The sequence below is a fragment of the Platichthys flesus genome, chromosome 18 (genome assembly GCF_949316205.1).
Source record: "Platichthys flesus chromosome 18, fPlaFle2.1, whole genome shotgun sequence".
Taxonomy (NCBI): domain Eukaryota; kingdom Metazoa; phylum Chordata; class Actinopteri; order Pleuronectiformes; family Pleuronectidae; genus Platichthys; species Platichthys flesus.
Window position 1 is genome coordinate 20,395,012 of NC_084962.1, and position 18,123 is coordinate 20,413,134.

At 47.3% G+C, this 18,123-nt stretch overlaps 1 protein-coding gene across 1 annotated transcript; it reads left to right on the forward strand.

Moving 5' to 3' along the window:
- Positions 1 to 620: 620 nt before the first annotated feature.
- LOC133973298 (serine/threonine-protein kinase D3-like) lies at positions 621 to 17,910 on the forward strand. The gene is given in 20 exon segments (XM_062411059.1): positions 621 to 932; positions 2,224 to 2,848; positions 8,016 to 8,154; positions 9,286 to 9,417; positions 9,628 to 9,785; positions 10,515 to 10,707; positions 10,898 to 10,929; positions 10,931 to 10,976; positions 11,102 to 11,282; positions 11,376 to 11,499; positions 12,060 to 12,137; positions 13,385 to 13,661; positions 15,416 to 15,468; positions 15,607 to 15,679; positions 15,779 to 15,885; positions 16,002 to 16,163; positions 16,257 to 16,355; positions 16,437 to 16,704; positions 16,808 to 16,893; positions 17,075 to 17,910. Coding segments are annotated over 19 exon segments (2,679 nt in total). The 5' UTR covers positions 621 to 932; positions 2,224 to 2,551; the 3' UTR covers positions 17,249 to 17,910.
- Positions 17,911 to 18,123: the final 213 nt, after the last annotated feature.

An 18,123-nucleotide genomic window follows, 5' to 3' on the forward strand; every position in this document is an offset into this window, starting at 1 on the left:
GCACCAGAAGGTCACCAGGTCGATGCCTGACTCCTTCAGCATGTGTGTGCATGATGTGTGACAGAGAACTTCAACAGAACATAGATGCTCTGTGTACATTTGAGAATGTGAGAATGACATGTCATCAATGCCTGGAAAATATATTTATATATATATAGACAATATAATTTAATACTTCACATTTATTACACGAGCAAAATAATATCAGAGCATTTGTACACTACTTAGCTTTAAAGCTATTGTTTAGATTCTGATCAACCATCAACAGCATCAGTCACGTTGAAACAAGTTAAGTCAGATTACAAATGATCAAATCATATAGAGTTCATTATATATTAATCACATGTAACACTTGACATATTACATTATACAGGAACTCCCTGACGTTCCTTTTATTAGGAACATAAAAGGATCTCATTGTTAAAATACTTAATCAATTACTTTTCATTGAGTCTTTTTATGAATTTATTGAAGAATAGATTGATGCTTGATTTTATTGTAGAATTAGTCTTAAATCATCTTTACAACTTCTTCTCTGACACGTGTGCTCCTCCTCACTTCCGCCTGTAGTCCGGTGCTCTGGTTTCCTGTCGGAGTGAGACCTCTCGGTGTCTCCATTGCTCTCTGGCTGTATTCTGGTTTTAATCGGATCCTCATGAAGCTGCAGCTCCGGGAAACTTTCTCACTCTCACCCGGGAATAAAGTCTCCGAGTCGGACCCGCTGCTCGGTCCTCCCCTCTCCTCCAGACCCGGAGCACCGACCGCCGGCGGGCAGCGAACCCGGGCCCGGGCTCGGGAGGTTGGGCTCGCGCGCTGCGAGGCTCCGCTGGATGGAAGCTTGACGCACGGTTTCCTCTGGTTGGAGCCGCGATGGAAGCGGCGGACCCGGCCTGTCCTCTGGCGATGTGACCGAGGATCGAGCCTCTCTGTCGGTGAGAAAACTTTCAATCCACCGGCAGCTTCACACAGCCCGAGGTGCAAACTAATGAGAACATCTGGAATCCATGAGCCGTGATCCAGATGTGACCGCGCAGAGATACGTTACAGATGTGCGGAGTCATCGTGATTATTGGTTTACTTACTTCATTTGAAAGTTTACTGTTGATTTCATCTTGTTTTCTGTTGTAAACTCAGATGAATAATTTGTAGAAACTTTCATATAACTACAGAAATATAACTATAGAATAAGAAACTAACATATCAAACTTACCAGGTTCAAAGTCAAAGAAAGTTCCTTTTGTTAAAATACGCGTTAGACCATTAGAACTGTATATTTCCGTGTTTGCCTGTAGAAAAACAAGGTTAATATATAAATTCATTTTACATGTATTTGTCAAATATACAGAAACAAGAAGGAAGAAAAAAGATGTGATGAGTTTTCACTTCAAAATCTGTAAAGAATCTGGTAGAGAAACAAAGAGGAGAATTATATAATAAACTCAAATACTTTTATTTTCTGTATTTATCACCTTCAAGAACAAAAGTCACAAAAAGCTTCACAAGCCAAGAAAACACAAAAACAAGAAAGAAACATTAAAATCAAGTTATAAAAGACGAGTAAGATATTAAAGGTGCACGTGGTCGTCTGTAAAGTCTGAAGAGGGAACAACCTGCAAAATCAAACTCTTTAAATGTGTTTGAAACAGAAACCGAGTGTTGAGGCTTGAACAATATTCTTCTTTTGGTTCTAAACAAAGGAAACGTGTCAAACATTCAGCGGCACAAGTGAATCCTTTGGAGTTTTCTGCATTTATCTATAAACTTGTCTTAAATCGTGATCACGTCTTCATCCTTCAGTTCAAAGTTATTAAATCCAACATTGTCTTTGTTTTTAATCAACTCAGATGATTTATGATAAACTAATGTATAAAAAACTGGTTTCCTGTCCCAGCACTGCTTGTTCTGTATTTCACAGCTTCAGAGAACTCGGAGAAAGACACAGACTCGTGATACTTTAGATAATATATATATATAATATCAAGTGACATCAATAACTCAGGTACCTTCATTTCCGCGGACTCCGAGTTATTGCTACGACTTAAGATTGCGTTCACATGTTTACATGTGATGTTTTCATCAAAAAAAAACTCAAGGAAAAGCAATAAAAAATAGCATCTTACTTCCTGTTGACGTTGTCCTGCTGCCCCCTGTTGGTCACAGCCCGTACTACATCACGAGGAGATGAACCTGAGCGATGCTAACAACTCGTCTTCTTCTCCACAGACGCTGAAAACAGAAACTAAAGATCTGCTGCGATCTCTCAGCGCGACCGCACATGTGAGTTTCCTCCAGCAGGGGGCGTGAGGATCCCAAACTCTTGTTCCCCTGATTTTATACATTTTTTTGGTTCATTTCTTTTTCCAAGATGTCCGACAGTGAGAGGAAGCTTTTGTTGCAGGATTTCATTGGTGAGGAGTTTGACTCGAGGCCGAGGAGGTCGCAGGAGACGCTCGGCTGAGGTTTGAATCGGAGGAATCGAACGTTACAAACGTTTCTCTCTCTGGATGTTGTTCACTTTCTCCTGCCTGGACGACGTCATAAAAAGCTGCCAATGTCGGCCGACAACAGCCCGCCACCGCCGCCGGCCTCGCCCCGCGCCTTCGCCACCCTCCCTCAGCACGCGGCCCCGCCCACTCCCTCGCCGTCACCCAGCCCGCCCGCCACCCTCCTCGGCCGCCTGTCCAACGGCAGCCTGCCGATCCCGAGCCGCACGAACTCCCGCGGCTCCATCCAGGGCGTCTCCTTCCTGCTGCAGATCGGACTGACCCGGGAGACGGTGACCCTCGACCCCGGAGACCACTCCCTCCCCGCCGTCAGGGAGCTCGTCTGCTCCATCGTGGATCAGAAGGTTCGTTGAGTTCTCACTTCATTTGTTTCATGTTCGAAATGAGAGATGAAAGAAATGCGTGAGGACTATGAGAAAACGTCTATTTAAAAAAATCTGCTTTAGTAGATTGATTGATTGATTGGTTGATTGATTGGTTGATTGATTGATTGATTGATTGATTGGGTTGATTGATTGATTGATTGATTGATTGATTGATTGATTGGTTGATTGATGGATCGTTGGGACATCCAGTGGTTGTGAGGACACTTTACTCTGGACACTCGTCCCCTCGTCTTCCTCGTCACAGTCTCGTGTTTTCGAGCTCGCTGGAGGAAACGTCTTTTCACAGGAAGGTCATTTCCTGGTCGCCGCTGCGTCAGCGCTCTTTGTTTCCTCCCAGCTGTGTGTTGTGTAGCAGGAACTCCCTCTGATTACCGAGTGGAGCCGAGCTAACGGCTCTGTTTCGTGGAACCACGGCCACTCGCCTTAGAGGAAGTGAAATCACGGTTCATAACGAAACGGGGCTCGGCTCCTCTGCTCACTCTGCTCTGTGCAGAGACACTGGGTTCAGACTCAGGTTAGTTCCTTACATGGCTTCTCTCATTGGTGGACAGGACGTCTTTGTAATAACTCACACACTAAAGATGGGATCCAGTCACAGATTGTGAAACAGAACAAACCAGTGTCCTCCATGTTGTGTTAGGTTTGTTAGGTTTGTGTAGTCGAACTGATCGTGATATCGTACAAAACTGTCTTCACGAGAACACGAGCCTGATAACCTCTGACATCACAGCTCCATGCTAACTCTCTCAGCTGAGCTACAGCCCGCAGCAGGAGTCCACCCCCCCGCAGTGTGTGGACGGGCTGGAGGCGGAGCTGGAGGCGGGGCTAGAGACGTGACGCCACCACTGGAATTCTCTCTTTCCTCCGTTTGTGTCCACATCACGAGGCTGCGAGCTCCGGAAGCTTATTTACTGATTTACTGCTGTTATGTCACCTCGCTGCTCAGTGTGTGGTTGTGTTTGTAGAAGCAGAGAGTGTGTGTGTGGGGGGGGGGGGGGGGGGGGCTGTTAGGGAAGTTCCTGTCCTTCGTAGGTCCCCACACTGAGCAGCTGAACACTCACTCACACACACACAGAGGAAACTCTTCCCTCAGTGTTTCAGCCTTGTTGTGTTGTTTCTCTCTTCAGACTCATTGTTTTGTTTCTCTCTTCAGACTCATTGTGTTGTTTCTCTCTTCAGACTCATTGTGTTGTTTCTCTCTTCAGACTCGTTGTGTTGTTTCTCTCTTCAGACTCGTTGTGTTGTTTCTCTCTTCAGACTCATTGTGTTGTTTCTCTCTTCAGACTCGTTGTGTTGTTTCTCTCTTCAGACTCGTTGTGTTGTTTCTCTCTTCAGACTCATTGTGTTGTTTCTCTCTTCAGACTCATTGTGTTGTTTCTCTCTTCAGACTTGTTGTTCAGCAAATAGCAACAAACAGACAAAGTTCGAGACTCGATTTGATCCTCAGCTGATCAGTGGGACAGAGGGACACTTGTGCTGAGAGAGAGAGAGAGAGAGAGAGAGAGAGAGAGAGAGAGAGAGAGAGAGAGAGAGAGAGAGAGAGAGAGAGAGAGAGAGAGAGAGAGAGAGAGAGAGAGAGAGAGGTTTTTTGAATGGTCGCTCGACCCAAAGTTGAACAGGAGAATAAAAACATTTGTTAATTGTTCTAACACATTAGACTGAAGCAGTGTAGTTAAGAATAGAGCCGGTGTAGTTAGTGTCTTTAATAAACCCAGACGCTGCAGGATTTGTCTCATCTGATGTTTTAATGATGCTGAGGATTAATTCTGACCTTTATTCTCTTTTATGTGAGATGTTGAATTAATGAACATTAACAGCGTCCGTCTGACTTTCATTCTCCATCATTTAACTTTTTAAAACATCCGGGCTTAACTCCCCAGCCTCCATTTGTCGTCTCGTCAGATTAGAAGCTCTGATCCTGAACGTGTCACACAGCTGAAACCAAATCGTGTGTCATAAAATCATTTCAAGTTTCATAACACATGACTCTTTATGTTCTGGTTTATGCTGTTTCTCTAGAACTGATGACGCCCATCTTTAATAAATCCTAAGAACGAGGCGACAGTTTCCTGTGATCAAGAACTGTGCAGCAGTAACCCAAAGCAAAATAGTGTGTTTGTTCGTGTTTGTGTGTGTGTGTGTGTGTGTGCACTGTCAGCCTTGGGACAAAGAACATGAATGAAACCACACAACGCTCTGAGAACCTTGACCGTTCACTGTTGTTTCCCCCCCCCCCCGGGCCCAGTGCACACGTGCAGCTCGACAGTTGAAGAGTTTTATTGGCGCTGACAGGACGTTTGTGTTGTGTAGCAGAAGCTGAAGCAGGTTGATGTGTTTGTGCTCTTCACGTCGCTGCCGGTCCAGATGTTCGATGTCTGGAGAAAACATGAAGTGATGTAACCTCCTGTTTGTTGTTCATACAAACCACCACATATCTTGGTTAACAGTAGTAATACTTTTATTACATATTTAAAGGCCACATCCTTGTAATATATGTATAAGTGAAAATCAGATTGTCAACACAATGTTGTGTTACCGGCTGGAGGAGCAGCAGGTAGCTGCGGCTCTAATCCTTCACCATGTTCCCACGTGCGCTCCAGACCAGATCAAAGCCCCTCAGTAGTTTTGATGATGTAATTTTCATTCATACATCAAAACATATACATCCATAAAGTTCCTGCAGTTGTGTATTTGTGGGGTTAGTGTGTCGTTGTCCCTTTTAGAACCAGGATTACTGGGCTCCATGAACACTTAGTCCCTCTGATAATGGCATGAGTGCTGCACAGATTACTGCCCCCCCCCTCCTCTCTTGGCTCCAGCTCCTGCAGGAGGGGTCAAAGGTCACCACGGGGCCTGGAGGCCTCTGCGACCCTGACGCCCGGAGCCAGTTGTCAAAAATCTGGATTCAGTTTCGCGACGGCGCCGGTGAAGAGTCAGAGAACGTGAACTGGATTGTGTGTGTGTGTGTGTGTGTGTGTATATGTGTGTGTGTGGAGGTTAAGCCTGGTTAATGGAGGATAAACCATAACTGAGAGGATCAGTGTGTATTAAACACACTCTCTTGTCCATTAACTGGACTCTCAGCTCACCTCAGAGACGGAAGCAGCTGACGACCGGCTCCCTCCTGATTGGACGGAGCCCAGACTGCAGCTGGAGCCGTTCTCCTTCCTCCTCGGGTTTAATCCTGGTTTTATGACGTGTGTGTGTTTATGTGTGTGTGTGTTTGTGTGTGTGTGTGTGTGTGTTTGTGTGTGTGTTTGCGTTTCTGATGTGTTTGTTTGAACGGTGCAGCCACAGGGGGAATGACCGCAGGGTTTCAGTGACGGGGCCTCAGCCATAATTCATGATGGTCCGTTCCGTGTGTGTGTCTGTGTGTGTGTGTGTGTGTGTGTGTGTGTGTTCTTGTGACCTGAGCAGCTTGTGCCTCGTCACCTGTCGGCTTAGTTTCCTGCTGTGAGCCTGCACCGTGCTCCCTGCACTTTGCTGACATCCTGCTAACACCGAGCAGCTCAGGGCAGGAAGCTGCTCCACCTGCAGAAGATGCACCAGCAAACACACACACACACACACACACACACACCAACAAACACACCACAACTTTATCAAAATGCTTCTCATTAAATAACGACTTCATTCTCAGACTCGTCCTCTAGCTTCCATGTGAGCTGGTGGAATCCCAGACACTGACCCAGACCTGAACTGGAGCTCACGTGTTCTTTTCAGGTTCTTTGTGAATTGAGCTCGATGAGCTGCAGAGAAAAACCTCAACGTTACCAGAAAATCTGATTTTTGAATAAACAGACGATTGTTTTGTGGAAACCGACTCAGGGTTTGAGCTGCTGGTGGTTTTCTCTGAATCATGAGTTCTTCAGAGGAACAACGTTCGGTAACGAGCTCGACTGCGACGAAGGACAAAGTGATGAAGAAGAGGAAACCTGTGAGAACGAGTCGAGAGTTATGTGAGGTCAAAGGTCGGGAGGCTGGAGGACGTTTAGTGCCACCCTCAGGTCGATTTATACATGAAATACATAAAGTAGATAACAGACTTTTTATTATGGTTTTAAAGGTTGTTTAGAATTATTTTAATATTGTGTTTTATGAAACCAGAGGTTTATCTTTTAAAGTCTCAGTGAACGTAACATGCACTGATCAGTGGGTTGATTGTTTCACCTCAGACTCTGACTCGTGGCCTCAGGGAAACAAGGCCGAGCGCCATGTCTCCAGATGACCTGGTGGTCAGAGGTCAGGGGTCAGAGGTCACCGTCTTCAGCCTCTTGAATGTCATATCTCAGGAACATCTTGAGTGAATCACTTTAAATTCAGCAGAAATAGTTTTGCTTAGACTCAAAGATGAGCTGATAAGAGAGCGGTGGTCAGGGGTCAAAGGTCACCGTGACCTCACAAAGAATTCATACACTGTTATAACGTAAAGTTCCCTCAAAGTCATAGTTCAGTTTGGACTGACATGAATGTGATCTGCATCCTGATTGGTTGGCATTCTGGAGTAATCCCATTACTTTCTATTACTGAGTAAATCACTATGGCCGATGAGGTTCTGTCCCCCCCCCCCCCACGTCCGTTTGTTTGATTTTGACTTTCATCTCTTTCTGTAACTTTGTGAGATCGGATGTTTTTTCACAGTTTCTTTGATTTGTCAGGAAACAATTCACGGATCAAGTTGAAAAAGTATTTTTACGAGCGTGTGAAACTTGCTGCCGTTGAAGGGAAGTGTGAGTTTCTAGTTTTATTATTTCACCTTCATGATTTTATCTCTTTGTTTCTCAGCCGTCGGTGTTTCCTCATCTCCAGTGAGCCTGACGACAGCTCTCTCACTTCCTGTTGTCTTCTGCTTCGTGTTTTCACTGTTTGTATGAAAAGTGTTTAACAGTGAACGTCACATGGTTCAGTGGGAGGAGCTTGTTTCACTCTCGTGTCTTCAGCTGTGACCAAAGAATTCATCCACATCTTCTAACTTTTAGAATTATACACATAAAAGAGCTCAGACAGATTAAGAATGTGACCGGAAGCTCCTGTGTCACATGTTCTGTTCAGAAGGTGGAGTCATGCAGCCTCTTCAGTCTCAGTAACTCTTCCTCCTCCTCTTCCTCCTCCTCTTCCTCCTCAGTTCCCAGAATGTGGATTCTTCGGGATGTACGACAAGATCCTGCTCTTCCGTCACGACCTGAGCTCGGACAACATCCTGCAGCGGCTGACGTGTGCGGAGGAGATCCACGAGGGCGACCTGGTGGAGGTGGTGCTCTCCGGTAAATCACAGCACTCTGCCTGTTGAACCTTATTCCAGTAGATCTCTGATCCTGGATCAGTGTCACGTGTGCGTCGCAACAGAAAATCTAATTTACAAGTGATTAAAAGTCTTTATGTTCAGATTCTGAACCTGGGGGGTGTCTTTGCTTTAGATTTAGAATTCCAGATAATAAATGTCAGAAAAATTATTATTATTCTTATTGAAAACTATAGATTCATAATCATAATCATCTGTAAAGACACAATGACTTCTGACTTCCTCTCAGCTTCCTCTGTGTCCTTCCTCCACCTCTGAGGCCGGAGACGTCTCACATCTCGTTTCGTCCACCGCAGCTTCGCCGGGGATCACTCTGCCCCCCCCCCCAGCCCCCCCCTAACCTTAATATTGAGTATATGTCATTTCCTGCCTGGTGACGACGGGTTTGGGTGTAAAACCTTAAACTGACACCTCAACAGCTCGGCACAGCAGCGGCAGCTGAGGAGGAAGACAAAGTGGCACCTTGAACCACATCGGGTTCAAACCCACAACCACTTCCCCCCCCCCCCCCCTGCTGCTGCTGCTGCTGCAGACGTGCACACCTCTGCTCGTTTGTTTCTTTATAGCTGTTCATGCTTCCTCTGGTGCCACAGAGGATCCGTCTGACGACTGTGTTCACGTATAGAAGCGCCGGAAAGAGAAAGAGAACACAACCTAACGGGAGCAACATGGAACCAGATGTTCAAATGTGTGATTGAACTGAAGGAGGGGAACGAGGCGACTGATGTTTAAAACAGAGACAATACAACCAACAGCAGAACTCAGATCAGTGTTCTAAAGAAAACAAGCGGAACCCAAACACGTGAGAAACAGATCAATGTCTAAACAGAAGCAAAGAGGTGTGAGTGGGAACTCAGAAACTCAAACTCAACCGGTTCCTGTTCCTCAAAGTTCATCAACTGATCACAAATAGTGTTTTCATCCAACATCAGGAACGTTCACTAGTCTACGATGAACAGAACTCAATCAAAGTCCTGATTCAAAAGTTCAGTCTTGCGTTTGATCGATTCAAAACAAGTCGTCTGAAATCATTTCCAGGAATCGGTAAAGAATCAGGATTAAAAAATACTTTATCTGTATTTTTTAATTTCAGCTCTCGCCACCGCCGAGGATTTCCAGATCCGGCCTCACGCGCTGTACGTCCACTCCTACAAGGCGCCGGCGTTCTGTGACGACTGCGGGGAGATGCTGTGGGGCCTCGTCCGGCAGGGCCTCAAGTGTGAAGGTGAGACTCCCCCGAAGCTCCAGGTGGTTTGTACCAGGTCTGCTCAAAGGGTCTGGATCTCTGTGAAGCTTCGAGGGAGACAGGAGAACCCCTGGTGCTGCAGACGGCTGCAGACTCTAGTTTGCTCCAGTCCCCTCCCAGTCTTCTCCCAGTCTTCTCCCAGTCTTCTCCCAGTTTGAGCCCTGACTGACGTTTCCCCCCCCCCCGCAGGATGTGGACTGAACTACCACAAGCGATGTGCGTTCAAGATCCCCAACAACTGCAGCGGCGTGAAGAAGAGGCGTCTGTCCAACGTGTCCCTGCCGGGCTCCGTCATGTCCATCGCTCGTCCTCCGTCCACGGAGTTCACCCCGACGCCGCCGGAGGAGGTGGGTTCATTGTTCTCTGATCTGCTGGAGACTCACAAGAGAAAAGCTGTAACACACGTTTCTATATTTAAATGATTCTCTGAAGTTTAGTGACTCCTCCCACTTCTTCATAGAGGAATTGATTATTGCTGCTTTAAATGAACTGACCCCAAAGTCTCGTCAGTTCGATCCCCGCCCCCGACCTTGACCTTTATACCCCGGTCTGTGCGTCTCTCACTGAAGTGACTGTTGCATCCTGGTCCCTGGAGGATCCTCACAGCTTCAGTCACATGATGATGAGTTTCTTCTTTAAGTGAAGTGAAAGTTTGATTCATTTCTGACAGAATGAGTGAAAACACAGTTTCAGCAGCAGATGTAAAGGTTGTGCAACAAACTAACTAGACCCCCCCCCCCACATACACACACACAGACACACACAAACACACAGACACACACGGAAGGAGACTGTTGCTCCTTGTCATTCTGATGAAATGATAAATCATTCCCTTACTTCTGGCGTCTCAAACCAAGTATGGTGTCCCTCAGGGTTCAGTCTTTGGTCGAATGATATTGTCAAACTATATGCCCCCCCGCCCCCTTGGCAACCTCATCCACAAACACAACGTGCACTCTCACTGCTGCGCTGATGACACACAACTCATTCAGTGCTTCACAGAAATAAAACCCTGGAGGACAAACCACTGAACTTCAATAAACGAGGAAACTCTCTTTCTTCTCCTCTTTCCCCAGCAGCGCCCCCTCCTGGGCGCCGCCAAGCGTAACTCCCTGCTGAGCGGCCGTCCCATCTGGATGGAGAAGATGGTCCTGGGCCGGGTCAAGGTCCCTCACACCTTCTCCGTGCACACGTACACTCGTCCCACCATCTGTCAGTTCTGCAAACGGCTGCTGAAGGGCCTGTTCCGCCAGGGGATGCAGTGCAAAGGTGACGACTCGGCTGAAAAGATCTAGAATCTGAAATGACAAGATGTTCTCTGAAGGATCCGCTGGTGCATGAAGATCTTGTCATTACAGTTTGAACTGCTGCTCATTTTTCACAGTTGTCAAGATGATGCCTTCAGGCTGATCTGTTTTTTTTAACACATCAGATTCACGTGTGTGTTGTGTTTCTTCAGATTGTAAATTTAACTGCCACAAGAGATGTGCAAGCCAAAGTTCCTCGGGACTGTCTGGGCGAGGTCGACTTCAACGGAGGTGAGTTGGTTTCACGTTGTAGGAGTTGAGCCGTTAACGTCAGGTTGTCCCCTAGTGGTCACTAGAGGAACTCTTCATTAGCTCTTCAGTTTGGATTAACAGGGTTTTGTTTCCCGACTCTGCAGAACCGGCCAGTCCCAATCTGGACTCCGAGGCCACGATGGAGGTGGACAACTGCGACGTGAACAGCGACGGAGGACAGAGCATGGACGACCAGGACGAGTCCACCCCCGAGGACAAGCTCTTCTTCATCGAGGGGACGGGCACGGACGGCGAGAAAGACGACGAGACGCTCAGAGCCATCAGGTGACCACAACTTTGTCACAACTTTGATAAGTTCAGCTGCTTTCAGACTGGAGTCAGTGTGTGAGTGAGTGTGTGTTGTTTGTGTTGACGCAGCCCGTGCACCAGCAGTAACATCCCCCTGATGCGAGTGGTTCAGTCCATCAAACACACAAAGAGGAGGAGCTCCACGGTGGTGAAGGAGGGGTGGATGGTTCACTTCACCAGCCGCGACAACCTGGTGAGAGCAAAACAGAATACACACAAAACGTGTTTAAATACACACCTGCTTTACTGCTGGGACATACTACACACATTCTCATGTTACACACATTTATATTCTGTTCTATTTCTTCCTCTTAATGTGTTGCTCTTTATTGTATGTGAGTTTTTAGCTTTTTATCAATAAAATTATAATTTATCTACATTTTAAAGGAAATATAATGGTAACTGGTGAGAAAACTGTTTTAATATTAAAACGTGCAACAAAAATACACAAAAAATGAACATTAATATTAAATATTTACCCTGTTAAACAGAAGAATATGTTAAATATACATATCAATATTAATCTTGACAAAAGTCAGTCTCATTGTTTCATATCAACTTAAATGTGTCATTAAGCGTTTGGGGCTTAACTAGATTTTCTCACATTTGAAAACGATGTTCTTAACATTTATCTACAAATAACCTGCAGATACACATTTTACTCTTTAATTTCTTTACCTTCATTAGTATGTTGCTTGTTTTTTAATATAACCCTTGATTCAAACCTGTGTGTTGTGTGTTGTGTGTCTGCAGAGGAAGAGACATTACTGGAGGCTGGACAGCAAGAGCCTGACGCTGCTTCAGAATGAAAGTGGAGCCAAGTTCTACAAGGTAGGAGGGACCGGCTGGATCCGGTTTCAGCCGCTCGGCCGAACGGGGGGTGAGGGAGTCGGGTTCGAACGGTGACGCTCTGATCAGAATGTTTTCACGAGGTCGTCACTTTTCACAGTTTGACTCTGAACGTACGAAAAACAGGAAACAAACTCATGGGGGGGGCATTTCCCCTCAGCTGCTGGTTTCTAACACATAGAAGTGACTGGGAATAAAGATGGACGACAGGACAGCTCCCACTATGAACCTGAAGCGTCTCGATCGCCCCCTGGTGGCTGGCTGCTGTATAGGACACAAACCTCACCTCGTCCATGTTCACACAGCGGACATGGACCAAACTAAACAAATGGTTTAAAGACATAATGATTGACAGCTGAGAGCGACTCACGATTGGTCAGGTAGAGGTGTGGGTGGGACCTCAGGTCACTACTGCACAGACTCCAAGTGATGTCACCTGTCCAAGATGGCGGCGCACGTGTCAGATATTTCGGCTTCATTTTTCTCCAGTGGAAGGAAGTGGAGACGCGTCGTCCATCTTTATTTACAGTCTGTGTAGGATTCATTCACATGAAGAGAAATACAGATCATCACTGACTCAGAGTCAAACTGATGATCACTTGTCCCTCGACTGATCTCAGATCAGCTGAAGTTGAATCTTCTCTGATCTTCATCGCTTTCCCCCCCATCCTCCATCTCTTCCCCCCTCGTCCTCCATCGCTTCCCCCCCTCGTCCTCCATCGCTCCCCCCCCTCGTCCTCCATCTCTTCCCCCCCTCGTCCTCCATCGCTTCCCCTCCCCCCCTCGTCCTTGCTCCCCCCCTCGTCCTCCGCCTCGTTTCATCTGGTGTCCGTCAGCGACCTGCTGACCTTCACCACAAAGCGCAATGAAAACCGTCCTTTGAAGAGAAAGTGAGAGGCACCCCCCCCCCCCCCCCCCCCCTCCCGCCGCCGTGCGCCTGAAGCACGTCCTGGATTTTAATCACAGGATGAATTGATGATGATGATGGGGGGGGGGTTTGCTGGTAAAAACTTGGCAAAGCACAAGAAGTTCAGATGACACCCCAGAGTCGTCAGGGTTATTAAGAGGGGGGGGGGGGGGGCAGTCTGCCAGATCAGGAAGGAAGAGAAACACTGGGACTGAAAGAGTTTCCCAGTTTAACAAAGAGAGGAGGAGGTGTGAGGAGGGAGGGAACGTTTCCCTGAGGACTTGTGTGAATCTGATGTCACTTCCTGTTGTGTCCTGCTCAGGAGATCCCGCTGTCTGAGATCCTGCAGGTGGAGCCGGCGCAGGACTTCAGCCTCCTCCCCCCCGGCAGCAACCCGCACTGCTGCGAGGTGACCACGGCCAACATGGTGTACTACGTGGGGGAGAACAACGGCGGCCTGTACCACAACCCCGTCCTGGCAGCGTCCGGTGTGGGGCGGGACGTGGGCCAGAGCTGGGAGAAGGCCATCCGTCACGCCCTGATGCCCGTCACGCCCACGGCCAGCGTGGGCACCGGTCCGGGCAAAGGGAAGGACCACAGTGAGTAACCCCCCCCCCCCCCCCCCCGAGGACTTCACCTCTGAAGTCCAGGACTCATCAGGACGTGAAGTCAGAGATTCACTCCAGATTAATAATCAGTAGAAGAATCAGGATTATTGATACGTCCCGAGGCCACAGTGGGTCTGAAGGACCCGAGGCTGCATCCAGGACACAGGGGGTTCAGTTCTGAATCACAGTTTTAGTATAAATTCATTCTGTTGCTTTTCCACCTCGACTGCTCACCAGCAGATCGGATTCATTGAACTGTTGTTCTCTCTGCTCGGGTCGACCCCGTTTAGCATCAGGTCAAACTGTCCTCAGGTCTGTGCGGGTCGACCTCGGGTCACTTCCCTCCGACAGCAACGGGAATATGAAGTGTCCCCACACGTGTCCTGTGTCATGTTAACACCGTGTCCTGTGTCATGTTAACACCGTGTCCTGTTTCATGTGTCCCTGGGGAAGCGTTAAGAAAAATGAAATGTGACCCACAGACGATCCTTGAGGAACTCCACGAGTTAGAGGACCAGAGCAGAGAAGCTGTCGCAGGTTTTAAAACGAATCATTTCTCGAATCAGATTAGACTCGGGGGAGGTTTTTATGTTTTAATGTTCGTGAGGATTTGTCGGTGGAGAGCTTTCAAAATAAAAACACACAGACACACAGACACACACACACACACACACAGTCGCTGACATTTTAACGTGATTGAGGGATTTCAGAGGATTTTCCGCCTCATCTCCTCGGATTCACTTCACGGTAAAGTGTCTTTTAAGTTTCATCACAAAATGAGATTTCCTGCAGTAAATGACTAAATGGACGTCCTGGTATTAAATTAATAACCATCAGCTGTAGTGACGGAGCTCGTCTTTAAATAGTTGCACTTTGCACGAGGTCGTCAGATTGAGAATTTGAGGTCCAGCTTCAGTTTTGCTCGGTAATGAAAAATCCCAGCACATCAATAAGTTAATGGACACATGATGTAACAAAGCTTGTTGTTGTGTAAATGTCTCAGAGACAAACAGCGATCACGTAAAACCTCAAGAGGAGAGACTACAGAAGTTTATCAGAGTTTCTGATTCATGAAGTTATGTAAACTCTCTGAGTCGTGATCTAACCCGTGACCCGCATATCAGAAGTCCGTCCACCTCCATCAGACTGTGGGAATCGACCGCGGGGCAGTGACCCGATCACATCCCGGGCCGACCGATCTGAAATCAATACCAGCTCATCAGTGGAAACTCAGCAGCAGGTTTCCTCTCTCTCGTGAACCGGGGGGGGGCTGGATGAACGTCAGAGGCTCGTAGTAACATGGGGACAGGAAGCAGAGGCTTTTATTTGTGTGGAACCTGCAGGAGGATTTGAGGAGGCTGCAGCAGCGGGACTCGAACCCCCGACTCTTTCATGTGGAGTCGAACCAACAGCGTGTCGGTTTGATCTCGGCTGGAAACCTCATCCTTTATTTAACAAGGGAAGGAATGGAATGAGATTTTAATGATTTGGAGGTTAACAAAATAAAAGCCCCTCACGTCCCTGCTGGACTTTTTCCTTTTCATTTTACTGAGAAGAATTTACATTTTATACTCTTTGAGATAATTATTCATAGGATCACTATGACACGGAGAAGAGACACATGAAGAGAAATGTTATATGTTCATGTTAAACTTTGATTTGTAAGAACGGATTCTCTCCTGAAAGCTTCTTGAGATCGAAGAGGAAGAGAATTGAATTGACTGTTTTGTCTTTGTTTCCCTCAGAGGAGATCTCCATCAGCATATCAGTGTCCAACTCCCAGATACAAGAAAATGTGGTGAGTCACATCTGTCAGCAATTTACCGTTTATTCATTTGTGTATTTATTAATGTGAGGATGTTCTGACACGTGGAGACGACTCTGCTCCTTGTGAAGAGTTGAATTGACTCCTCTCTGAATCTGATCTCTTCTTCAGGACATCAGTTCAGTTTATCAGATCTTCGCAGACGACGTCCTCGGCTCCGGACAGTTCGGGATCGTCTACGGAGGTGAGGTTTGAAACCAGAGGAACCAAACTGAGTTCTCCTCTGTGTCTCAATATGTTAAGATTCTAAAGATGGTAAAACGTTCCTCTTCGACCTCTGCAGGGAAACACAGGAAGAGCGGCAGAGACGTGGCCATCAAGATCATCGACAAGATGAGGTTCCCCACCAAACAGGAGAGTCAGCTGAGGAACGAGGTGGCCGTGCTCCGGGTACCAGACACACACCGTCCAGATGAAGAGGAAGATTCTAGATCCCATGTTCTGTGACTCATGTTCGTTCACTCATGAGATCATCATGGTTAAAGATTTGGTTTTGCTTGTGACAGAACCTCCAGCACCGTGGCATCGTGAACCTGGAGTGCATGTTCGAGACGCCTGAGCGGGTGTTCGTGGTGATGGAGAAGCTCCATGGAGACATGCTGGAGATGATCCTATCCAGCGAGAGGAGTCGGCTCCCTGAACGTCTCACCAAGTTCCTGGTCACACAGGTCGAGCACAGGAACTCAGTCGTGAATTTACTTGATTTCATGGAATCATGTGTGTTTCTTTTTGCTGACGAGCTCCAGCTGTTGTGTCTCCAGATCCTCGTGGCCCTCAGACATCTTCACCTCAAGAACATCGTCCACTGTGACCTGAAGCCGGAGAACGTCCTCCTGGCCTCAGCAGACCCGTTTCCTCAGGTTTGACCCAATCCTCCGAGAGCTCCGGTCCCCGGCTCTTGGTTCCTTGGTTTGTCTTTCATCATCTCGTTTCTCCTCCAGGTGAAACTCTGTGACTTCGGCTTCGCTCGCATCATCGGGGAGAAGTCCTTCCGCCGCTCCGTGGTCGGCACGCCGGCTTATCTGGCGCCGGAGGTTCTTCGCAGCAAAGGCTACAACCGGTCCCTGGACATGTGGTCGGTCGGCGTCATCGTCTACGTCAGCCTGAGCGGAACGTTTCCCTTCAACGAAGACGAGGAGATCGACCACCAGATCCAGAACGCCGCCTTCATGTACCCGCCCAACCCCTGGAGGGAGATCTCCGAGCCGGGTAAGACCGAGGAGCCGAAGAACCGCTCACGAGAACATCTCAGTCAATAAACCACGAGCTGTAACCATCTGTCCACTAATGATCAACTGTTAATGGTTCACAGCCACGGACCTGATCAACAACCTGCTGCAGGTGAAGATGAGGAAGCGCTACAGCGTGGCCAAATCGCTGAGTCACCCCTGGCTGCAGGTAACAAATCGCTGAGTCACCCCTGGCTGCAGGTAGCAAATCGCTGCAACAGGAAGTGATCAAGGATTTTAACTTGTTCGCATGTTTCTCCATCTCGGAACCAAACGAGATCTTCCACCACAGATTGAATACGAGCTCGTGGGTTTGAGTCTCACTGTCTGCATGTCTTCCCCCCCCGCAGGACTACCGGACCTGGCTCGACCTCCGGGAGTTCGAGACCAAGCGCGGCGAGCGCTACATCACCCACGACAGTGACGACGCCCGCTGGGAGGAGCACGCCGACGAGGCGGGGCTGCCCTTCCCCAAACACTTCATCATGTCTCCGAACCTGGACGACATGGAGGAGGACCCCTAGTGGCGGCAGGAGGCAGGACACTTCCTAAGATGAAGCAGCAGACAGCCCCCCCCCCCCACCAGGGGACAGAGGACGCGCTGGTCAGGTTCATGATGAGGACAATCAGCTCCAGAGGGATTTTCCAATGCATTTTATCTTTTTCAAGTTTTTATTTTTATTTTTACAAACTATAAGAAACCATCCTGAGAACTGAAATCGGAAGATTTTAAATAACGGTCTTTTCCTGAGACTTTACGATCGGACTCCATGTTTTTACTAAGTGACTCTTCGGCCTCAAGAAGAAGTTTTACACGTTTACTTCAACAAACTCAGAAGAAACTAAAATGTGACTTTAATGTTTTGCTAATTTTTTGTTCTTTGCACTTTCGGGGAAATCTGAAAAAAACAAGAGATTAACTTTTGGTTTGTTCTAATATTATAAATATTTCTAGAGTTTCTGAAGATTTTTGTTTAGTTAAATAAGTGATGAGTCGTTACTATTTTTGCAGAAAACAAATCAAAAGAGATTTTCTAAATGATTTTTCTGTGACGAAGACGAACTGAGAATCCAGATCCGACTCCAGCCTGAGAATTTATTTCACGTTTTATATCTTTGAAAGAAACTTTGTGTCATGTGGATGATTTTGATGAGAAAATATTAAAGTCAAAACTTTTCAAACTGACTCTGAGTGTCATCAAATTAAGAAAAAAGGAGGATGTTTGGAAGCGATCTCTTAATGAAGCAGATCCTGAATCAGATCCCCTGCCGCCCCTCTGCAGGATGGCTGCTTGTTTTGGCAGCAGCCCCCCCCCCCCCCCCCCCCCCCCATGTGTAACTGAAGATTTTAATTGCTACCGGAGGAGCTCGCTGTGATTGGCTGCAGCACAACTGGCAG